Here is a 22270-nt window from a genome sequence, read left to right on the forward strand (position 1 = left end):
ACTACAACCCCCCTCTCTCTCCTTGATGTTCTTCCCTCTCCCTTGAAAGCTTTTACCACATTGTCCTATTTACCCTCCTCCTTTCCTCAAAGGAAAAACCATCACTTTTCGATCTCCATAACAGGTACAACCCCCTTGGTATGGACTCCCTTGGATTTCTTAGAGGTGTAATATAGACGTATTTGTGTGAGTATTCTATTCTGTGTCACTCCCTTAAGGCAAGGAACTATGCCTATTTTTACTCACTCTGTAAACTGAGCACCTAGCATAATGCTGACCTCAGCATTGGTTCTAACAGATTGGATAAATGAAAGAGATTTTCTACCCATTTAACAGATGAGGAAACTGGCCCTCAGCAAGTTTTAGAAACCTGCTCCACATCCCAGTCCCAGGTAAGTAATAGAGATGAAATTTCCCCTGAGCTGACTTGTCAAGGCCACTGTCACTCAAAGGAAATCTAAGGAAGAGCCACACCCAAGGATGTACATCAAAGCCAGAGGTTGACAAGAAGACCAGATCCACACTATCTAGACAGGGTCTCACTGGGACTCATCATAGCTGATGACATGTGGTCTCCTTTCTTCCTTCTCCCCACAGAGCTCAGATCCTTTGTCCAGACCCTCTGCGTCTGCCAGGAGCTTCTCAATCCTTTTCTTATGTAGACAGCACAATGAGTTTGCTAGAATTCCAAGTATTCCACAAATGGCCTTATCCATAGGACCATGGTCCAGTTTTCCAGGGGACTCTTCTGTTCCCTTTTCTAGGGGAACCATTTCTAATGTTATTGGTTCTTCCTATAATCATTTGTCCATTCACTCACTCATTCACTCGTCAGTCACTCAGTGAAGCTAAGGACCAGGTAGCTGCCACATTGCTTACACTGTACCACAAGAAGCTCACACTTTTCTATGGCAGAGGAAGGACACATGGCTAACACTCTATGTACCTCACCCCACCCTAAAACAACTCTCTTTCCTGTTTGGAGGTGTGTGATCTGCTTTGTCTTTGTACAGTTGATTAGTTAATCACGCACAGGAAAGGAGACCTATTGAGAACGACTCCCTTTCCTAATTGTCAAATGAAAGACGTGCATCTTAGGCCTGCTAAGATATTGAAATCCTCAGTACATGCGCACTTACAACCTCCAACAGACAGGCTGTGCCTCTGCAGCTCTGAATCTGTGTCCCGAGGGCCCTGGCAGATGTCAGCTGGCTCAGGAAATTCACGAGGAAACATCAGTGGTACTGAAAGTACCTCTGGGAGAGGCCTAAGAGAGGCATTTTTCTTTGGGGCAAGAATACCTATGCCTCAGATGAGAAGGAGGAAGAACATGTGGCCCAGGCTGGGCAGCTTCTGGTGGGTCAGGAAAAACAGTGGGGAGGGGACATCATAGCATATGCTGGATGGCAAGTGGGAAGAGTCTGTCTGGAATCTTTCTGTCTGGTTCACTGTTAAATTCCCAGCACCCAGAAAGTGCTGAGACACAGTGGGTCCACAGTAAGTATTTTGCAGTACATGGAATGAATTTCACAGTGTGTGTCTTCTGGGAGTTTTTATTCTAGGTGCTTGTCATAATTACTTAGCAGGACAATATAAATAAAGCACAAACAGTTGGTAAACAGCTCACTCTGACCCCCACTGTACCACATTACATGCTCAGAGCAGTTTCTCAAACTTAGTCACACCAAAGCCACCTGGAGGGCTTATGAAACACAGCCTGGAGTTTCTGCATTCCTAATAGGTCTCCCAGATGATGCTGGTGCCTTTGGTCCAGGGATCACACTTCGAGAACCACTACTGTGAGGAATCCTGCTGAAAAGAAAGAAAGAAAAAGAAACTTGCTCCACTGTGTTAAATGAGGCGTTTCCAAAGAGTCCCTGGACTCCTTTGTTCATGGTACATCTTGCAAGATAATGTTTTACAGAATCCCAGCTGGGAAAGGAAGCCTAGAAGGGTCAGAGGAGAGCACTTGTCTGAGTGATAGTGAAGGAAGGCCTCATCTCGCTGGGCTGCCTGCTGCTGTCTTGCCCCTGCACTGGAGAATGAGGCAGAGCCTGGGAACACACAGCCACAGGCCTCAGTGATCTTTTGCATTAGTTCCTGGCTCCCACACCAATGCCACCAACTCTTCCTTAATGGGGATTTGAATAATTTGCAGACAAGCCCCATACTGGGTGAGAAGAAGCTTTGAATTAGACAAGAGACTGATTGATAGGGGTTGGGATTTAGCTCAGTGAAAGAGCGCTTGCCTGGCAAGTGTAAGGCCCTGAGTTCAGTTCCCAGCACCAGAAAAAAAAAAAAAAAAAGGAGACTGAGGACTGAGGTGGACTTTTTAAGTCATGAAAATGGTGACTGTAAACAAACAGTAAAGTATCACCCACAGGTAGGGAAGGAGGACCTGACTGGCACTGCTTAAGGGACTGGTAACAAAAAAATAAACCAGCTCATTACATACATAGACAGAAACCAGAGCATGGTGCCCAAGTGCCAGGCTCCCCATAGGTGCATAGTCAAGGAATGGTGTATTTTCTCTCCCATGGAAGAGCTTTAACCCTGGTGTTAAGCAATTCTTGATTTATACAATCCAAGCACAAATTGCAAGGGACACTTTTCAGAATTGTCTTGAGAGTTTGCTCAACATTGCTCAACCAGATTTCAAATGGGGGCAGTCTTTTGGACACAGGCCATTTTCATATTTCCTGTTCCCTGCACTCCTGAGTTAGCAGTGGATTTTTGACAGGAGCCCCTGTGAGTGCTTTTGAACTGTCATCATCACCTTCTACAGGAAACACACTAGCTCAGAGGAAGTGCAGAAGACCTCCTGGGAAGATCTGAAATAGATTTGCAAATAAAAATGGCATCCTTGTCTTGGCAGGAGGCTGATCTTGGCACTAACCAAAACCCCATTTTTCAAATGTTCCAAAGCAGTGGCCTGAGGCCAAATGGCCTTTGGAGTCCCACAGGGAGAACCTGGTTTGCATAGTTTCAATCCTTTGGTTAAATAGCTCTCCTTCCCATGAAATGAACTTCAGCTGTGACCTCCTCTTCAAAGGCATTCTATAGAGTGTTCTGTCGGGTTGTTGAAGTATGACTTTCTAGAATGCAAAGCACTAAAATAAAGTAACAGACTCCTTTGTGTACAAGGTCTTCCAGAGCCCTGCCTCATCTCCAACCACACACCTCATTCAGGAAATTTGCTGGATTAGACATTCTGTCATCCACTGAATCTGTATCCCTTAATTTTATCAAAGTTTTCATGTAAATGCTATATAACCTTATCTATCTTCCAATTCACTAAATTCTGGTTTTAGCTTTCTATCTACCTATTTGTTTTACCTATTTATTGAGTATTTTTATTTCAGCAACTGTGTCTTTTATTCCTGAAATTTTTGTTTGGATCTTTTTTCAACCCTGCCTTCTTCCATTCCCTTTCCAATTGCTCCATTTTCTGTAATTTCTATTATGTGAGATTCATTATTTGTCATGTCTGCTTTTTCTCACAAACACCAATTCTTGCTCCTGCCCTAAGTCAAGCATCATCCTCTATGTAGAGGTTCTGAGTTTGCCTTTGCAGAAGGATCTAGACTTCAAGGATGCATTTTACATTTGTTTCTGAGCTCAGAGCTTCCACATCATGTTGGCTGTGTGTGTTTCAACTTGAAGCTTGTGTAAGTGCAGGCCTGGGGGCCAAAGTGCTTTCCTGGTTTCTACCCTGCAGCCCTAGGTCATGTCAGTGTTTATCCCCTGACCCAGACTTCCAGCAGTCCCTGCACAGCTGCAGGTTTTGTGCAGACATCCAGTGAGCGTCTTCTTTGTGCAGAGGACCTAGGACCTTTGTGTCCCTCATCTCTCTCAAGGGCTTTGAAGTTCCTTCTTATGGGGCTGATGAAGTAGGCCACAGCCTTCAGCAGCCACTGGTTTCAACTTCCCTCTTTGGTCCCTTTGTGTTTGATACCTAAAGCCTTCTTTCTGGCTCCCTTAGTTTTATATGTTGCTATTACATTCTACCCCACATCTCAGTGTATTCAGAAAGGGAAAGACTGGAAATATGTGCTGAGCATTGAAGATGCCTTTTGCTCAATTCATACAACCTCCCCATCAGTAATACTGTGAGCATTATTCTCACTTCACAGATGAGGCAGCAAAGAATTAGAAAGATTACATTATTTCCCCAAAGTCCAGACATGATTCCACAGAAATCCATAAAGAAGCTGTGATACTCAACCCATTACCCTGGTCTGCACTGACTCTCTACTGTCCTCTCCTTTTGCTGCTGTGTCCATCTCATTCTGTCTTCCTCAAGCCCCAGGACAGCCACACACCAGCAGGCTGCTGACTCTGCCCAGCCTACACTCACACCAAAGCTCCCTATCCATTCTGATGCCACAAATGGCCCCCTCCCCTGCTCAAATGCCTTCCACCTTGCAATAATCTGTCCCAAACACACTTTCTCGATCAGCTACCCCCACCTCCATCTCGCTGCTCTCTCTACTATTTAAGTGCTGAGTAGGGGTGAGGGGAGAGAGGAGAAGATGCACAAGATGGAGGAAGGGCAATAAAGTGAGTGGAGGGAAGGAAAGAGTAAGAGAAGTCTAAAGCAATGCCCACTGTAATGGCTTGGATGACAGATCAAACGGTAGAAACAAGGAGGAAGGAGCAGATAAGAAGAGTTTTTGAGCTGTATTTGAGGCACAGCAAATTTGAAGCACCTACAGAACATCCAGGTAGAGCTGTCCAGAGATAACACATGGGAACCCAGCGCTCAGGGTGCTGATCTAGCAGCATGTAAAGTGGAGCCTCTAGCTGTGTGTGAAATGAAAACACAAGAGGTCAAACATGGAGGCCATGGCGGCCTGAGTGTCACCTCAGCTCTCAATAAGATTGCAAGCTCCTTAGGATAAGAAACCATGTCATTTCTTTCCCCGTGTTTCTGAAAGTTCCCTAGGACAGAAGTGAGCCCCCACTTGACAGGATTGCCACAAGGGCTGGGTGGTATAAGGAGGAGTATAGATGGAACACATGTGCCGAGGGTCATTGTTGTTACAACGACCATCACCTCCCCTGCCTAGAGACCTCCGGACTTCCTGTTGTTACAGAATAAAAGCAACTCAGGTCCTCAGTTCTCTTTTCCAAAGTCTTGTCTCATACTCCTCGCCTTTCCCAGACACATCCTCTCCCCACCCCCACCCTGTCAGTGCATCACACATCTGTCTGTCTCCACCAGGCTAACCCGGCTCCTTGCACACATCTGTGACAGCCATGAATCACGATGTGTTACAAGTCTTTTGTCAATACCATGAATGGCATGGAAGGTCTACGAGGCGGATGCTTTTGTGTTATGGTTCATGAAATAGGATACATTTACATTTAGTAAGGGTCTTCAGGAGTGAATAAATGAGTAAATATCTATATGCCCCCAAATTGTACCTTTCACAATAGAAAAGACAAAGAAACGAAGGAATAAGAAGTTTCTGCTTCGTTTGCTTGGAATTTATTTCCCTACCATCTCTACTTAATGAAATCTTAATAGCCCTCCAATAGCCACTATAAATCCTATCTTCTCCTAGATGGAAAGACTCGCTCCTTTTTCTGGGACCTCACAGTGCTCTGCACCTGGTCTGCAACACTTATTTCAATTCCTGTTACATTTGAACAATCTGGGTACTTGTTGACTACATCCCCAATTAGACTGAAAATCTTCAAGGCGAAGGACAAATCTCACATACTCTGGTATCTCTTGCCACTCTAGTGGACATATTAATTGACAGATGGTAGTTGGTAGATGAATGCATCTCCTGTTCAATAACTACTTTCCAAAATACCTGATTTGATGGGGAAACCAAATCAGCACTTTAAATTTGGCCCTGTATATAACACGCGTTTTAAACCATCAGCAGCTACACAGAGTACCTTTTATCTGGTCTTCTCATCTTATGAAAAGCTTCCCTGTGTCACATGGAATAGCAGTTTCATATAGCTGGGACCTCTTTTGGTGTTGACCCTGCTACCCTCCTTCAACATTTGTTCCTGGCTCTCTGGCCTCTGACTCAAAGCTAAACAGCAGCCACAGCCACCTAACATGGAAACAATATGCAGGTATTCAGAGAGTGAAGTGTTTGGTCTAGGAGAATCCTTGGACATCAGCTCAAGGGATGACAAGGGACATGCTTGGTGCCAGCAGGGCTCACCGGTGATTCACAAGCAGTTAGGAATTAAAGTTCTTCTCTGCCCCTAGGAAAGGTCACTTTGTTTAATTCCCTTCTGTCTTGGTTGAACTATGCTTTGACACATTTATTTTGCTGCCTTCTGGCTTGACCATTTTTCAGTTATAGTTTGTCCCTGAAGTTCTAGCAGAGGGTCAATGCAGGTCTCTTCTTGATCATAGATCCACATTTATGAAACACTAATTAGGCATTTCCTCTAGCTGCTGACGTAGATTACTTGGTAGGAGAAGTGTACAGGCATAAGCTTAATATGAATTGGAAGACAGTTTGGATGCTCAATTATGAACTCACCAGGGCAACAACCAGTCACTCCAACTTGAGCCTAGGCTCAGGCATCTCTTCACACAAAGAATACCCTTCCTTTTGATTTTGAAAAATATACACTTTGCCATCTTTCATGACCCATATTAAAATGAGATCGGACACTCTTTTCAGATTTCTAGGATATTACTTATTCCTTTTTTTCAAAAAAAAAAATAAAACTTACTATGGCAAGGGTACAATGCAAGAGCATTCTCACATTCTGTGGATAGGAGTGTAAATATATCACAATCTTTTGCAGAAAAAATTGATGATATGTATCAAGACCCTTAAAAATAGCCCAACACTTGACCTAGTAAAACCATTTCCAGGAATCTTCCCTAAGAATACAATCAGAAATTCAGACAAATATTTAAGCATATGAATTCACAGTAGCATCATTTGTCATAGCTGCTACAAAATTAATAACTTATTATAAGGGAATAGTTAAGTATATTATAGGATATCCATCTTATATAGCCATTTAAAATGAAGTCTGAGAAGGCATTTTAATGCTGACATTAAGGCATAGGGCAAACTTTCAAATCGTCATACAGTGTGATCCAAATAGACCTTTCCCAACTGTTGTTTCACAGGATGTTTATAGGAATGCTATAAATAGAAAAGTTCCAATCTCCAGCAAAACTTAAAAGTTTCTTACAAGCATATACTTTAAGACTACTGGGAGACTTAGATATGCTACTGAGAAGGGGAAAGTTGACCACACCCTCACCATGAGATTCAGCTCAGGATACAGGGTCACCATTCTTACAGGGGGCATCACAGAAGCTGTTAATTAATGGAACACAATTCAGAAAAGCAGGAGGAAAAATGCCCAGGGAAAAAATGTAATATTGAGAAGGGGTCACTGCTGTTGTTGAGATATGAAATTATTTTGCTTCTTCCTTGGAAATTTTTATATTGGTTTACAAAAAATGCTAAGTGTTGTGAAATAAAGCCATAAGGTCATTCTTCACCCATCTTCAGCATACATGGAGCATTGTACAGTCAACTGAAGCACATGAAGCCAACCTGCCAGTCACACACAGGATGGCCGCCATGAATGTGGTAATGGATCTTCGGGCTGGGGAGAACTTGAGTGATACTGGCTGGCTCTTGGTGCTCTTCTTACACTCCACAGGACATAGAGTATGGTCAGGGGCACTGTCAACCTGGCCAGAGGCTTCCAGATGCCTCTGTGAACATCCACAGGATATGAACCGTATTTTAGGCTTCCTCTGCTGCCTTGCAATTCTCGATTGCAAACCCAAAGTCCAGGGTGCACTGGTCCACTTTGCATTGGGGACTTCATTCAAATACTCCCCACCTTTCCATTAGCCTTAGAATCTGTCTTCAGGTCTTTCTTTGTGCCATTCTTATGACCCAGGGTCACATCTCTCCAGTTAGAGGACCAGACCCAAACCCCTGCACCAAGCTAGGGTCTGGACCAGGACATCAAATGTAAACTGATGTTTAAACTGGGTCACTTCTTAAGACTTTGGAATGATTTGCTTGGACCCCTCCTGCTTACCTTCCAAAGTCCCCTAAAATATTCATCAGGCTAATGGGCTTCAAAGGAGTAATTTTCTGAGACATGAGACAGAACAATATAAAAAGAACATTAAGGAAAAAGTTCTTATTCCAAAATGAAAGGGAAAAGATCATTTAGCACCCTTGTTGGTGTTATCTATTCATGAGAAACAGCACATTTAATCCAGAGTGGGATGGAGGGAGGATTTTGATGCCCTCACCTTAGGGTCACCTTCATGCAGAACTCATCTGTCTCCCCTGCCACAGATGGCAGGGGTGATTGGGACCAGATGAGAGATATTCAGAGGAGTACTCCACAGGGTGCTGAGGGGATGTGAAGGACAGAGTCCAGCAGGAGTCCAAGGCATGCACTTGGAGGGGTCAAGGGAAGGTGACACTATTCCAGTCTGGCTACCCTGTGTGTTTCCTGTTTTCCTTCCCACACATGTAAACCCTTGCTTCTATTTTGGACTGTACGAGTTCAGTCCCTTGAAGTCAGGAATTGTGACTCTACCTTAGCCCCCAGGTCTCTACCAATCCGTCAAGGCTGGTTCTCAGTCCTGAGCCCAAAAACATGGAGGCAGAAGAACTGTAAGAGGACCTTGTGTGAGAAGTGCCCTGCACTGAGTCTAGACCAGGAAAATGCATCTGTGGTGCTTCTCTTCCTCCCCAGGTGCACCACATTTGGGAAAGACTGAGTCCTGCTGCGAAATTTACCTCCCTCAAAATTTATTTTGTTTGAGTTTAAAGCACCATGAGGTTACACCAGCTTCTCTGATATGCCTTAAAATAGAGACAAAGGGACTGGAGATTCAATCTCTCTGCATCTCCTGATTCTTCCTCTGTCTGTGTCCATTGCCTCTCCTACTCCTGTCCAGCTCCAGATTCTTTCCTCTTCCATTTTCTTCTTTCCCTCTGCCTTTCCTCTTTCCTCCTCCCTCATTTTATCTTCATCTTTATTCCTATTTTCTATCTACCCCCTTTTTTTTGTAAAGCCCCATCACCAAACTTGGAAAAAATGTTTTTCAATTGAACTTTTTTTCTCTACTAAATAATTAAGAGAAGTTGTATTCAAAGCAATTTAAACTGGCCCCCCTCCCTGTCCACCAAAAACTTGCCAGCCTAGATAACTGGTAATTATGTGACCAAGATAATCTGCCCATAGTCAAATAGAGTTGGACCTCTGTATCCAGTTTCCACAGCTGTACTAAATAAGAACAGACATTTTTCTTGTCACTGTGTACTAAACAATACAGTATAACAACTATTTACATAGCATTTATTTTATATTAGGTATTATAAGTAATCTAGAGATGTTTTAAAGTACACAAGAGGGTTATAGGAAAAGTCTATGCCATTTTATATGAGGAACTTGAGTACCTGCATAATTTGGTATCAGCAGGGGGTCCTAAAGCCAATCCTCTGGGAATACTGAAGAATGACTACGTTTACTTGTTGATTGGATTCTCAGGTGTTCCGCTTCTCATCATATTTGACAATGAGTCTCTATAGCCTCAGTGTTTGTCAACTATTATGTTCCCTGAGTCTGCCATAACAATTGTTAAGCCAAAAATGTCTTCTCCCCCTTTCATAATTAGAATAAAAAAAGATTGTCTGAGGTTGAATTGCATATTTGATTATAAGCATTGTTTCTCTTTCTTTTCATTAGATTTGTGACAAAGAGTGGCATTACTATGTCATCAATGTGGAGTTTCCTGTGGTCACCCTATACATGGATGGAGCAACATATGAACCATACCTAGTGACCAACGATTGGCCCATTCACCCATCTCACATAGCCATGCAACTTACTGTCGGCGCTTGTTGGCAAGGTAACCTTAAGTGGAGTTCTTCTTCCTATCTGGTGTCTGCAATCTATGAAAGATAATGAAGAGAGAAAGGAAGAGGGGGAAAGTGGTGTAAGAGTTAGGCAGAAAAAACTTGCTAGCCCTTATGAATGAAGTGGGACTTGTAAAAAGAACTATTAATCCAGACACTAACTCTGTAGTAATGAAGCAATTGGCTTAATATCAGATTTTGATTTTAGATCAATATGGGCAGATTTTTGGTTGCCTCTGAGTTGCTAATGTCCTTTGCTATTCTGGAATCTTATCTTAATCCATGCTGGTGCTGAATAGAGAAAAAGTTTAGAATCTTGTATTAAAATTGCCAGTTGGTTCTGATGGGTGCTATGTTAGTGAGAAACCAAGGATCTTCCTTTATCTCTCCCAAGTTGTCCAAGCCTCCACCCTCTGTTCAAGGGACTTATGAATTGCCAAGGCTGTGGAAAGTAAGCCATCCACAGGCCATGAGGCTACAGAAGGCCACTTTCAATGTCAGCTCAGCCCTGACAGCTTCTCTGGTCCACTGAGAGGCCTCTTCTCTCCTTACTTTCTCAGCCTTGCCTCTCTTCAAATTCCAAAGTCCAGGTCATTTCTTCTTTAGAGGCAGGAAAACCAGCTCTCCATACATGCATTGACCTTTGTCTCTCATTCATCTCTGCTGCTGTCTATTTCAGCTCCTTCAAAGGGCTGAGGGTTCTTTGAAATAACAGAGGGTGAGGAGAAGGAAGATCCTACCAAATGATCAGATTATCACTTTGCGATATGGCCCAACAATATGCTACTTATGAAAAACTCACATCCCCAGCAAGGATACACAAAAAACTCACCTCCCCAGCAAGGGCACACAGATTTAAAGTGAAAGACAGAAAATGATACTCCAAGAAAACGGAATCCGAAAGCAAGCAGGAATAGCCATCCTTATATCTGACAACATAGATTTAAGACAAAAAACAGTAATAAGAGATAAATAAGAATCAAGGGATCGAGTCATCAAGAAGATAAAACAATTTAAATCCATAAGCGCCTAACGTTAGAGCACTTGATATTGTAAAACAAACACTATCAGAGCTAAAGAGAGAGATAGGCTCCAGTAGAAGAATAGGCTCCATAGCAGATCACAATGTGATTCCACTTAATCCGGAGATTTAGACACTAATAGGACAAATTATTTGTCAACCTGATGACCACCATGCTCTCCCCCAGTGCGCAAACACACACACACACCACTATAAAACAGTACAACAAGACATAGAACCAAAAAGCACTTTCACTAAGAAAAAGGAAGAATTAGAGAAACGCAGCAGTCTTGGTCCAGAGCACTTCTGAAATCCCTTTAGGCAGATGTTGTGAAGGTGAGGAATATTTTTGTGACACTTGACACCATTCAGTGGGAGATATTTCCTGCTCAGTGTCCCCATAGGCCACATCTGAAGAGAGCATTGTCCCTCCATAAATACCAGCTCTACTCTGATACACGATTACAGTTTACTTAAAAGCCATTTCACAAAAAAAAAAGTATTTCAAACATGAAAGCCAAGTCTGTATTGATTTTAAAAATATGTGGTGGAAAGAATGAGCCAAGTATTTCTGGTCCTCTTACCAGGTGTATGATAGACTACTCTTCTTTGCGGTTAGGTGTGGTCCCTCTGTTTTGCTTTGACTACTTAACTGTGAATGGCAGTGCCTGATGTCATTTCCTGGGGGAAAGTTTCAGGACCAGAGTTTCCAGGAGGCTCTATACATACATAAGGTGTTTACAGCCCAGTGAGAAAGTGTTATTGGTCCCAATTTGTAGATAAGCAAACTAAGACTCTGAGAAGTGAACTAGTTTACCCAAAGCTACTCAGATTTTCCCCGCTCTAAGCCTCCAATGCATGAGCTCTCTTTGCTGTAGCCCACTGTCTCCTCCTGTTAGTTGCTTGTTTTGTTGATGTTTAGGAAAAGGCAGTAGCTGATTGGTATTGATACGAATGCTACAAACCCTTACCTTCTGAGACATCAACAACCTTGCAATAAAAAACCACAGCAACACTGCCCTCCACTTGCAAATCTCTTGCTGTATACTCCCTTAAGCAATGCTGCAAAAAACAATGGAAAAGAATTTAGGTTCTGGAGTCAGAAAAATTTGAGTTTGAGTCAAATCCCAACCTTCCCACTTTGCTAACTATGTCCACATAGGATCCTAATTCCCATATGTCCTCCAGCATCAGTACCTTCCATGAGCTTCTGTTTTCTTTCTTTTTCTAGTTTACACATACAAGAGAAAACATGTGATACTTGTGTTTCTGTGTCTGGCTTATTTCACTTAACAACGTAATCTCAAATTTCATCTATTTTCCTGCAAATGACATGATTTCATTCCTTTTTGTGGCTGAATAATACCCATACATGTCTGTATATGTATACGTGCATATGTGAGCATTATGTACATGTCATATTTTCTTTATCCATTCATCTGTTGGCAAGCACCTAGGCTGATTCCGTATCTTAGCTAGTGCAAACAGCACCACAGTACGCGTGGTTATGCAGGTATCTCTTTTATACGCTGACTTCATTGTCTTCGGATGCACACACAAGAGTGGAATCCCTGGAGCATATGATTTTGATTTGCAGTTCTCCCATGGAATGTTTCATATAGTTATTGTCAATTTGCATTTCTTCTTTTGAGAAGTGACTATTCAGATCATTTGCCCATTTTTGATGGAATTACTGGTTCTTGTGATATTAAGCTTTTTGTTCATCATATATTCTGAATATTTATCCTCAGTTAGATAAATAGCTACCAATGTTTTCCTCCCATTCTTCAGGCTGTCTCTTTACTCTGTGCATTGTTTCCTTGCTGTACAGAAGCTCTTTAATTGGATGTAATCCTGTTTGTCAATTCTAACTTTTGTTTCCTAAGTTATTTCCTATTCAGGAAACTGGTGCTTGTGCAAATGTCTTAATGTGTTTCCTTTTCGCTTCCTTGTAGTCCTTTCAGTTTCAGGTCTTACATTAAGGTCTTTGATGCATTTTGATTTTTTCCTACTAGATGAGGGATAGGGGTCTAATTTCAATCTTCTATATGTTCTGTATGGACATCCAATGTCCCCAGAAATGCAAATTTTCCTCCAGTTTATATTTTTGGCAACTTTGTTGCACACTGGTTTGCTATAGATGCATGGATCTCTTTCTGGATCCTGTGTTCTGTTCCTTTGGTCCCTGTGCCGCTTTTATATCAGTTCCATGCTGTCTCTTCTATTGCCGTGGTTCTAGAGTACGTTTTGAAATCAGTATTGTGATGATTCTAGCACCGTCGTTGCTCTTGAACTTCTATTTTGTAATCTACAAAATAAGAGTAAAGCCTACCTTATGGGGTGTTATCATAAGGATTAGGTACTGAGCATATCGAGTGTAGTCGGCATGTTTCACTCAAGTGAATTATAGACTTTAAAATGTCTGCTGATCTCCCCTCCACCCTCCTCTCTGTTCCTTGGCATGCTCTAGTGTCTATGGCCCCAGATGTCCCATGTCCTCTATATACCCTGAATTATCTCACTGTCCCCAGGACTAGCCTTCACGCACAGACCCTGCCCTCCCAGGTCCTTCATGAATTAGAAGGAAGGCCAGTGAGGATGAAGAATAGTCCATCAGAAGACATGTTTTGGAAGATTGGGCTGAAAATGTAGGCAGGGACCTGATTGTGCAGTCTTTGGGATCATAGAGAAGACTTGGGTACTTCCCCCAAAAGAATGTCAACCCACCAGTGAATCTCAGCAGAAAAAAAAATCATTAAAATTTGTCTTTATATTTTCTTTCTCACAAGGAAGGTAACGGGGGATGACAGCTAGGAAGCTTGGCGTAGGCTTGCTCAGGGTCCCTAGAACTGGACTGTTCATGAACCAGAGGGAACATAGAAGAGGCCATGGAAAGGAGTTGGGATTAAGCCCTGGAACACTGAATTCCTTGGGAAGAAATTTGGATTCCCATGAATACCTACATCCTTCTTGGAGCCACATTTTTGTTTGGAATGGACACATCAAAAGATGCTGGGCTCTAGTGGCTCACACATGTAATTCTAGCTACTTGGGAGTCTGAGTTCACAGTTCAAGGCCAGCCTTGGGCAAGTAGTTCTCAAGACCCTCATCTCAACAACTAGTTGGCTGTGTGGTATTCACCTAACATCCCAATCTACAAGGGAGGCTGTGTACTCATGGTTCTAGATAAGCCTGGACAAAAAAAAGTTTGTGAGACCCCCATCTCAATGGGGAAAAAGGCCAGGCATGATAATGTATGTCAGTCATCTCCACAACTATGGGAAGTATAAAACAGGAAGAACACAGTCCAGGCTGGCCTGGGCAAAAAAGCAAGACTCTCTCTCTAAAATAACCAGAGCAGAAAAGGCTGGAGGCATGGCTCAAATGATAGGAATATCTGCCTAGCAAAGCATGAAGTTTTGAGTTCAAACCCCAGTACTGCAAAACAAACAAACAAACAAAAAACTTTCAATAGGACATAGTACTGTAAAACTAATAGCCTACAACACAGCCTCACGTCTGTGTGTTTCAAGCCTTCTGCTGTCTGCTTATACACATAGTAAAAGCTCTCCGTGTGAACCTCTAATTGCCTTTGGGCTAGCAATTGCGGGGAGGGTTTCAGGTGCTTTTTGAGGTTGGCAAGGGAACATTCTCATTTGTGAAATTTTCAATCAGGGTTGGGCAATGGGAACAGAGAGTGATTTGATAGCAGCTGTGTGTTGAGTTCTCCTGGAAGGTGGCTCCAGCACTGTTGCTGGGCAGAGTTCTGCAGCCCCAATTAGCCTACTGTGTCCTGTTAGTGAATCTGAAAGCTAATGCAATCAGTGGAACTTCATTTTCATTGGTATTTTCTAGTAATTACAAAAAGAGACTGTTCATATTTAAGCAGTGTTGCCAATAAGGGCTAGGGCATCTTGCATCTTGTAATTCTAGGGACAGACAGGCTTTTACAGTCAGAAAAGGCCTTGATCAAGAGTTCTCCCTCCTCGGTGTGGCTGATATACACCCCACAGCCATCATTCCTGAGTTCAGGATGGCACAGTCCCCTCAAGATGCAACCAGACCCTCTATTATGGCCAGGCTCACTCTATGTTGACTCAAACACTGCTGCCTCTATACAGATACCAGGTTCCTTGTTTCTCTGTGGGCCATTTGTCTGTTTTCTGATACTATAATAAAATACCCCAGGTGGGGTATAAATAGAGAAAAAAGGCTTATTTATCTCACACTTTGGGAGGCCAAAAGTCCAAACAGCTCCAATGAGGGATCCCTGATTCTGTCACCCTGTGGTAGATAGCATCGCAATGTTGGGAATGGGTGCAAGCAGGAGCAAGTCTAATGTGAGACAGAAAGTCAAAGTATGAAGGTCCAACCTTTTAACAACCCACTAGATCTTATTTTGTAAGGTCTCACCACCTCTCAACATTGCCACTCTGGGGACCACGATTCTAACCATAAACACATGGAGGAGAAACTCAAACCACAGCAGGTCACAACAGGGGAGAAAAATCATTTAAAAACTAATTCATCCTTTTTCCCAGATTTCTTATTCAGCCAATTTGAAAGAACAAAAGTTTGAGTTGTCCCCATATATAATAAATACTGTAAATTCAAGGGCTGGAAGTATGGTTCAAATAGTAGAGTTCTTACATAATGTGTGAGGCCCTGGGTTTGATTTCCAGGGTCACAAAATAAAAACCATATAGTCACATCTGCTTGATTCCTGGACCTCTACATTGGGCCTAACCACCAAGGTACTGTAACCCAGGAAGTGAGTCAGGAAGGAAGTGATTTATGGATCCCTGGGGTTTCTGGAAGATGCCACAGAACACAGAAGCCCAGATCACCTCCCCCCATGCTACAACCAGAGTGGTTCTGATTTGCTATTTTGTTAGACATCTGGGCAAGAATTGTTTTAACAAAATGACTATACTTGTTTGTACAAGCCCAGTCCTAGGCATGCACTCAGGAAGACACCATTTGCTCCTTGCTTAATCCCCATCTGATCGTGGTGGATCTTATGCTAGGGTTACCTGCCTATGGTTCTATTTCTTGTGACCACTCACCCCTGTCTCTCCTCCAGTGTTCCAGTCCCTGGCCCTTCTAGAATTTCCAGCTCTGCTCATTCCTGAAGATGACATCTGCTGGTCTTGAATAAGGAAGGCTTCCACCCTGAGTCCTGTTCTTTCTGAATCCTACCCCTATTTAACAAGGCAGCAGGAGACAGAGAAGGGGAGGTTTCTAAAAATTAGAAGCTGGGGAGCGACAGGTATGGAACCCCATTGCAGCTTTTGGGAGGAGCCAAAGCAAAGAATAGGAATGGCCTAAAAGGAATCAAACGGCAGAAATAGCCTGAGAGTTACAGTAATCAGTAGCATATAAATTGCTCAGATATAGGGGAATTGGAGTCACATACGGCCCCCAGATTTGTTGCCCGTTTTCAGGTCATCTTCCTGCCAGACACTAGCATTAGTGCAGACTCTTGGAGTATATGCCTTCACTTAATAAGCTTGGTCTAACTTAGTACAAATTTCTCATAATGAAGTCTAGGTTGAAATCATCCTATGTCCCTCGGGTCTCTGCTGCTGGAAGAAGGAGGCACGTACTAGTATAGTCTGCCTGACATCCAGACAGCATTTCCTGAGAACATGGGAAGCTCCATTCCCACAGGATGCCATGGTCAAGTTTGGGGAAAAGCATAAACCATCCTCACATCACCACATTGGAGAGTCACCATGCCCCATGGTTTATGAAAACCTCTTAAAAGAACTCCAGCAAAGAAACCTCTTTGATGTTATTCAGCCCATTTTCCCCAACATTGTTTCATCATGAAACCCCCTCTATGAATTTTTTAAACATCCCCTTGGAGTTGTTATGCATACAACTTTGCATCCCCTACTTACTGGAGAATTTGCAGAGAGCAAGGGCTATCTGCTCTCACAGATCCTCAGCTCCCAGCCCCCGCCCAACTCCAGGACCTAGACAAATAGACAAATAGACAAGTAGACTTTGCTGAATCACACTCCATTTTTGAGGTTGTTTTGACCAAGGTGCATAGCTTAGTTTGACACATGCACACACAAAGGTGACTAACAGGGTGTCTCTTAGCATTGCCTATATTTTAAAAATCAAGAAAAATTATTCTAGTTCTAGAGTCAATTTGACATGGGCGTGCATTTAGTTTAAAGATGACACAGATGGAGTAATGTTTAAAGTTCAATGAACTATGTCTGGAAACAGTATAACTGAGTTATAATTCTAATTTTGTATCTTATTCTGAAAATTATATTAATCAGAAAATTTGGCTGCAGTCTTAAAGCAAAAACTATCATTTTAGTGTCTCTGACACATGGCAGGAGGGAAGAAGACACCACTGACAACAGAGTCCAAGAAAGCGCACATCTCATCTTGGGTTTCTTGGCACCTTGCTACCACTGTGCCTTGCTGCCATGTTTGAGTTGTTGGCAGGCCCCAGGCACTGTGCTGGGCACACTAGGTGAGCCTCTTGTCTGACCTCACGATAACCCTATGGCATAGTCATAATTATGGCATAATTAGGATTCCCATTATGCATATGAGGAAACTGGGGCTTAAAGAAGATATATACCTTGCAAAGGATCACATAAGAGCGTAGATTTGAACACAGATTTGTGTCACCAGAACCCTCACCATTCAGTACCACAGCCAAGGAAGATCAGAAGATCCTAGAATCAGTAGTCAAATCATTTGCCCAAACCTCCTTGTCATTTCCCCCACAGATTTGCAAAGTCAAGTTGAGGCCTAAAGAGAACTACAGACCCATCAGGCATCATGTTTGGTGGGTGGGGGCAGGGCGCAGGGGAGCAGCTGAATTTGGAATGAATAGATGGAGATTGCAAACTCTCACTGTCATTGCTTATCTACTCAGGGTCTTTGAAGACCGTTGTGCCTCTTGGGCTCTGAATTCCTTCATCTAGACAATGAAAGCAATATTCTGGATGATATATGAGGTACCTTCCAACTCCATGAATTTAGGTCCCTGACTGCAGAGAGGTTACTTTTGGGGTCATCCCTAAGTCATATGTTTTGCTCACTAGAATGTCATATAATTATTTGCTAGGAAGGCAGGAGACATGGTGCATAAAAATGAAAGGGTTCAGGAAGCCTGCTGAGAAAGCGTCATGGCCAGCCATGATGACAGATCATTTTTCTCTGCAAGTCACCTGCAACCTATAGCTACGTGAGCATCCCCATGAGGTTGCATGGACAGAGTGGCAAAGCTACAGCTTATGGGGGTCCATTACACACTTCGGTTAGCCTTTGCAATCCATGGGTGTCTCTATCACTGAAATGAAGAAATAAGAGAAAGCAAGATTTCAGACAGTCTTGCCATTTGCATTGTTCGAAATTGATACCCAACCATCCATGAAATTGTGTTCGTTGATGGGTATCCTCATCTGCCAGCCTTACACAGAGCAGTATGCAACTCAAGCAAGAGGGGACACAGCCCCCACTGTCTCCCATGTGTTTCCTAAACTAAATAGCAGTGGGAATGATAGAAAAGACCAGTAACATCCTAAACACACTTTGCATACAGAGGAGACATACTATGTACACACTGTATGGGTCTTTTGCCTCAAATTATGCTTAGAGGAAAGTGGACTTTACTGATTCAAAAGTTGTAGTTAGCTCTGGGACTGTGACTCAAATGGTAGATCACCTGCCTTGCAAGTGCAAAGCCCTGAGTTCAAACCCCAGTAGTTCCAAAAAAGAGCTGTAGTTATAGTGAGTAGACCTTAATTCTGGATAAAAGAAAGCTGGGTTGATGGGGAATGGATAATATGTAGCTCTTCATTCCCAATGGGAGCTGTGGCTCAGAGTAAGACAAGCTACACTAAATCATATTTGCCAAAAACAATGATCCTTCAATGTTTGCTGGCGATTTGTTTCTGGCCCCCCTACAGATACCAAAATTCAGAGATGTTCAAGTCTCTTACATAAAGTGGTACAGGCATCAAACCACACGCATCCTCCTTATGCTTCAAATGGTCTCTAGATTCCTTGTAGTACCTAATATAGTATAAATGGTATGTAATAGTTTAGATGTATGCATTACATTATACGTAATAAGGAATCGTGACACAAAAAGTCTGTACATGTTCATTAGAGACACATTTATAAAATATTTTTAACCTGTGGGTGTGGAATCCAAGGATTCAAAAGGTCAACTCCACAGCTGTTGGTCATGATAACTGTTACCCAGAAATTCTGAAGCCAATCTCTGGGGGGTTGCTACTGAAGTCATCCCATATCCACAAAGCCCAGTGTAACTGGGCGTTCTCCACCCACATTGGTGGTTCCAAACCGCACCCCTCCAAAAATCCTCCTCCAACCTTCCCAGCCTTGTATACATAGCAGACTTTTGGGTGCAGGCAAGACTCAAGTTTGATCTTGGCTTCCCCAAGATCCCAGTTTTGTGGCCTTGGGTAAGATGTAGAAACTTGTAATCCACATTTATGAAAAGAATTTTAAGTACAGCAGGCAACAATCTCACTTCACATGAACAAAATAGGTATCTCCACACCCATCTTGGTTTCATTTCCAGCTGTCATTCCATCTGAGTGGAGGACATTTAACCTCTGCAAATATGACATTTTCCCATTTCCTTCAGGGGGTTTCCATAGTGCTAGGGTGTTGCAGGGCCCCCCTGTCACCTTTCCACACAGGTATTCCCTGAAATGGTGCTCAGCTCTTTCAGCCCTCAGTCACACACAGTCTTTTAGGACTGGCAGCCATCTTGATGTTTCTTGGCCTTCCTTGGGGGCACATCAATATTTCTGTGGTTTCTCATGCTCTTCCTGTGCTCTTTCCCATTTTCTCATCTGTGGTCCACATCACAGCATGGCCCCGCTGTTCCATGCCAGCATACCGTGCCAATTCATACAGCATGCCCTGCCAGGACACAGCCCAGTAAACAGCTTCAAATGCCTTCACTCTACGACTCTGATGTTTTGTCCCTACACTTCCTCCCTGCCACCTTCAGCCCACCTAGTCTGTAGGAAGCCAGATTCTCTTCCTCTGTTCTTCTGCAACGACCCAGGCCCAGGTTGTCCCTGCCCTCCTAAGGGAAAAAGTCTCATTCTTAGTTCTTACATGACATCCTCCCCCCGCACTGGGGACAAGGCTAGAGGTGTGTTTAAGTGGAAGGGAGACAAGAGAAGTACCAGAGAAAATACAGAGAACAGACGCTAACATCACCAACACACCCACCACTTAAAAGATTAAATAAAATCACAGATGAAAGACTCTACCACATTTTAAGAACTTCATAAATGGTAGTTATTTTTCCCCATCTGACCTATTAGACACATTGTCTATATCACTTGTATGGAAATTAATCATATACTGTCATAGAGTGTCTCTTCTACTGGCAATTTACTCTTATATTTTTATTTTACTTTACCAGTGTCTATACTTCATTCTCTCAATTCAGTATACCTTCCTGAAGAGCATAGTCCACAGTTTATAATTAGCTGAACCTAACAGAAGACTAGGCATACAAACAAATGCCTTAAAAATGGGTGCTGATGCAACCTCAGAAACTCAAAATCACTGTCGCAAGCAATTAAAGAAGATTCTTTGTGGAAGAAATCAGAGGGTTTTTTGCTGTTGCTGTTTTCTTAAAATGATTCATGATTGTATTTATTCTAAATGTTAACCTCAGAGCCATCTGGTCTATGCAGACACCCTACATATTAAAAAGAAAGATTTTTCAATGTATCTATTATTCTTTAAAATCCTGCATCACAAACCACCACTGGGTACAAATATATTTCAAATTCTACGCTGGCCTCCCATTGCAAAATGCTAATTGAATTGACTTCCTGGAGCCTTGATTAGGGTGCATCACAGATCTGGGATTCTTGAGTTGAAAACAGACCATAAATGTATTTTGCTGAGAAAAAATAGCATGCAGATGTCTTAGCATCCAAGAGAGTTACAGAGTTTGGTCTTTGGTCTTTGAGGATGGAGCCACTGAGTGAGACATTGAGGAGAGCTACATGACGGGTCACAGTGGTCTGTCTCTCAGCCTTATCCTAAACCTGGCTAACTGGCACCACCAGGGCACCCTGTTTGGTGTGCATGGATGGCTATGCTCACGTTGAAGGGATACAAACTTTACAATTATGTGACCTTAAGTCACTTATTTCCCTTCCGTAAGCCAAAGTGTGCTGATTTGTAACTATATAATGAGTGCCAACCTCCCTGGGGTTTTATGAAGATCAATGAGAGAAAGTATATCGATGACTTTACATGGAGTTGGGTATATTTTCATGACCAGTAAGTGATAGTTGTTGAATCTGCTGCTCCAAGAGGGGAAAGGCAGGGAAGAGATGACCACCCGGATGCCCTGGAGAGCAGCAGCTCCAATATTCACACTTAGGCTTACACCATCCTTTCTGCAGTTCAACAAAGATGCCCCCTTCCTAGGTCCTAGACTTTTGTCACTGTGACAAATACCCAAGAAAAACAGCCTGATAGCAGAAGGATTTATTTTGGCTCACAGTGTCAAAGGTTTCAGCTCCATGATTTCTGGGCTGTAGTAAGGCAAACATCATGCTGGAAAGGCATGAAGGAGAGAGCTATTCACTCATGGCAGCCAGGAAGTAGAGAGGAGCAACAGTAAGGGGCCAGGGACAAAGTATTTCTTTCTAGGGAAAGCCCCCAGTGACACACTTTCCCCAACTAGACCCCCCTTCCACAGTTCCACCACCTCCCGATAGTTATTCAAATTTTGAATCTATCAGTGGATTCATCCATTGATGAAGACAGAGTCCTCATATTCCAACCACTTCCCAAATCACTGCCCCACCTGTGAACACTGCTTATATCAAGAGACCAACCAAGCTTTCAATACATAGCCTGTTAAGGGAACATTTCATATCCAAACCAAAACTCTACAGCAGGAACATGCTAATGTCACGGAGAGGCTCTTTACCCATAGGGAATTTGAGAATCTGTATCAGAAGTCATCAAATTGGCTGCCCCACAGCCGTGGGATATATCTCAGGACATTCCTCAAAGCCAAGTATACTTAGAATTCCCTGTGCACTGCCTATTTAAAGAGAGATTTCTCTTATTCCCAAAGTAAAGAATCGTTGGGTGGCAAGGAACTGTGTATCAAGATGAGTTACCCCATATAGATGGATGAGGGGCTTCCACAGCAGAGAAGCGAAGTTCTGCTCAGTTCTACATAACTCTCCTGGCTCTGCCCTCCTCCTTGCATCATCCTTTTTGTCCCTAATCTGATGGCAAGAAGGCTGCAGCTACCCTTGTCTCCCATCTTTAATTAACAATTTCCAGTGAAAAAGAGTAA

The 22270-nt window shown here is 42.8% G+C and overlaps 1 protein-coding gene across 1 annotated transcript in view; it reads left to right on the top strand.

Annotated features, from left to right (window-relative positions):
* Nucleotides 1–22270, top strand: part of Clstn2 (calsyntenin 2) — a 565999-nt gene that overhangs the window by 513701 nt on the left and 30028 nt on the right. Inside the window, exon 9 of the mRNA XM_074060266.1 lies at nucleotides 9724–9886. Within this exon, the coding sequence (XP_073916367.1) occupies nucleotides 9724–9886 (163 nt within the window). The remainder of the gene's footprint in view (nucleotides 1–9723; nucleotides 9887–22270) is intronic.

Source organism: Castor canadensis, chromosome 17 (assembly GCF_047511655.1).
Source record: "Castor canadensis chromosome 17, mCasCan1.hap1v2, whole genome shotgun sequence".
NCBI classification, from domain to species: Eukaryota; Metazoa; Chordata; class Mammalia; order Rodentia; family Castoridae; genus Castor; species Castor canadensis.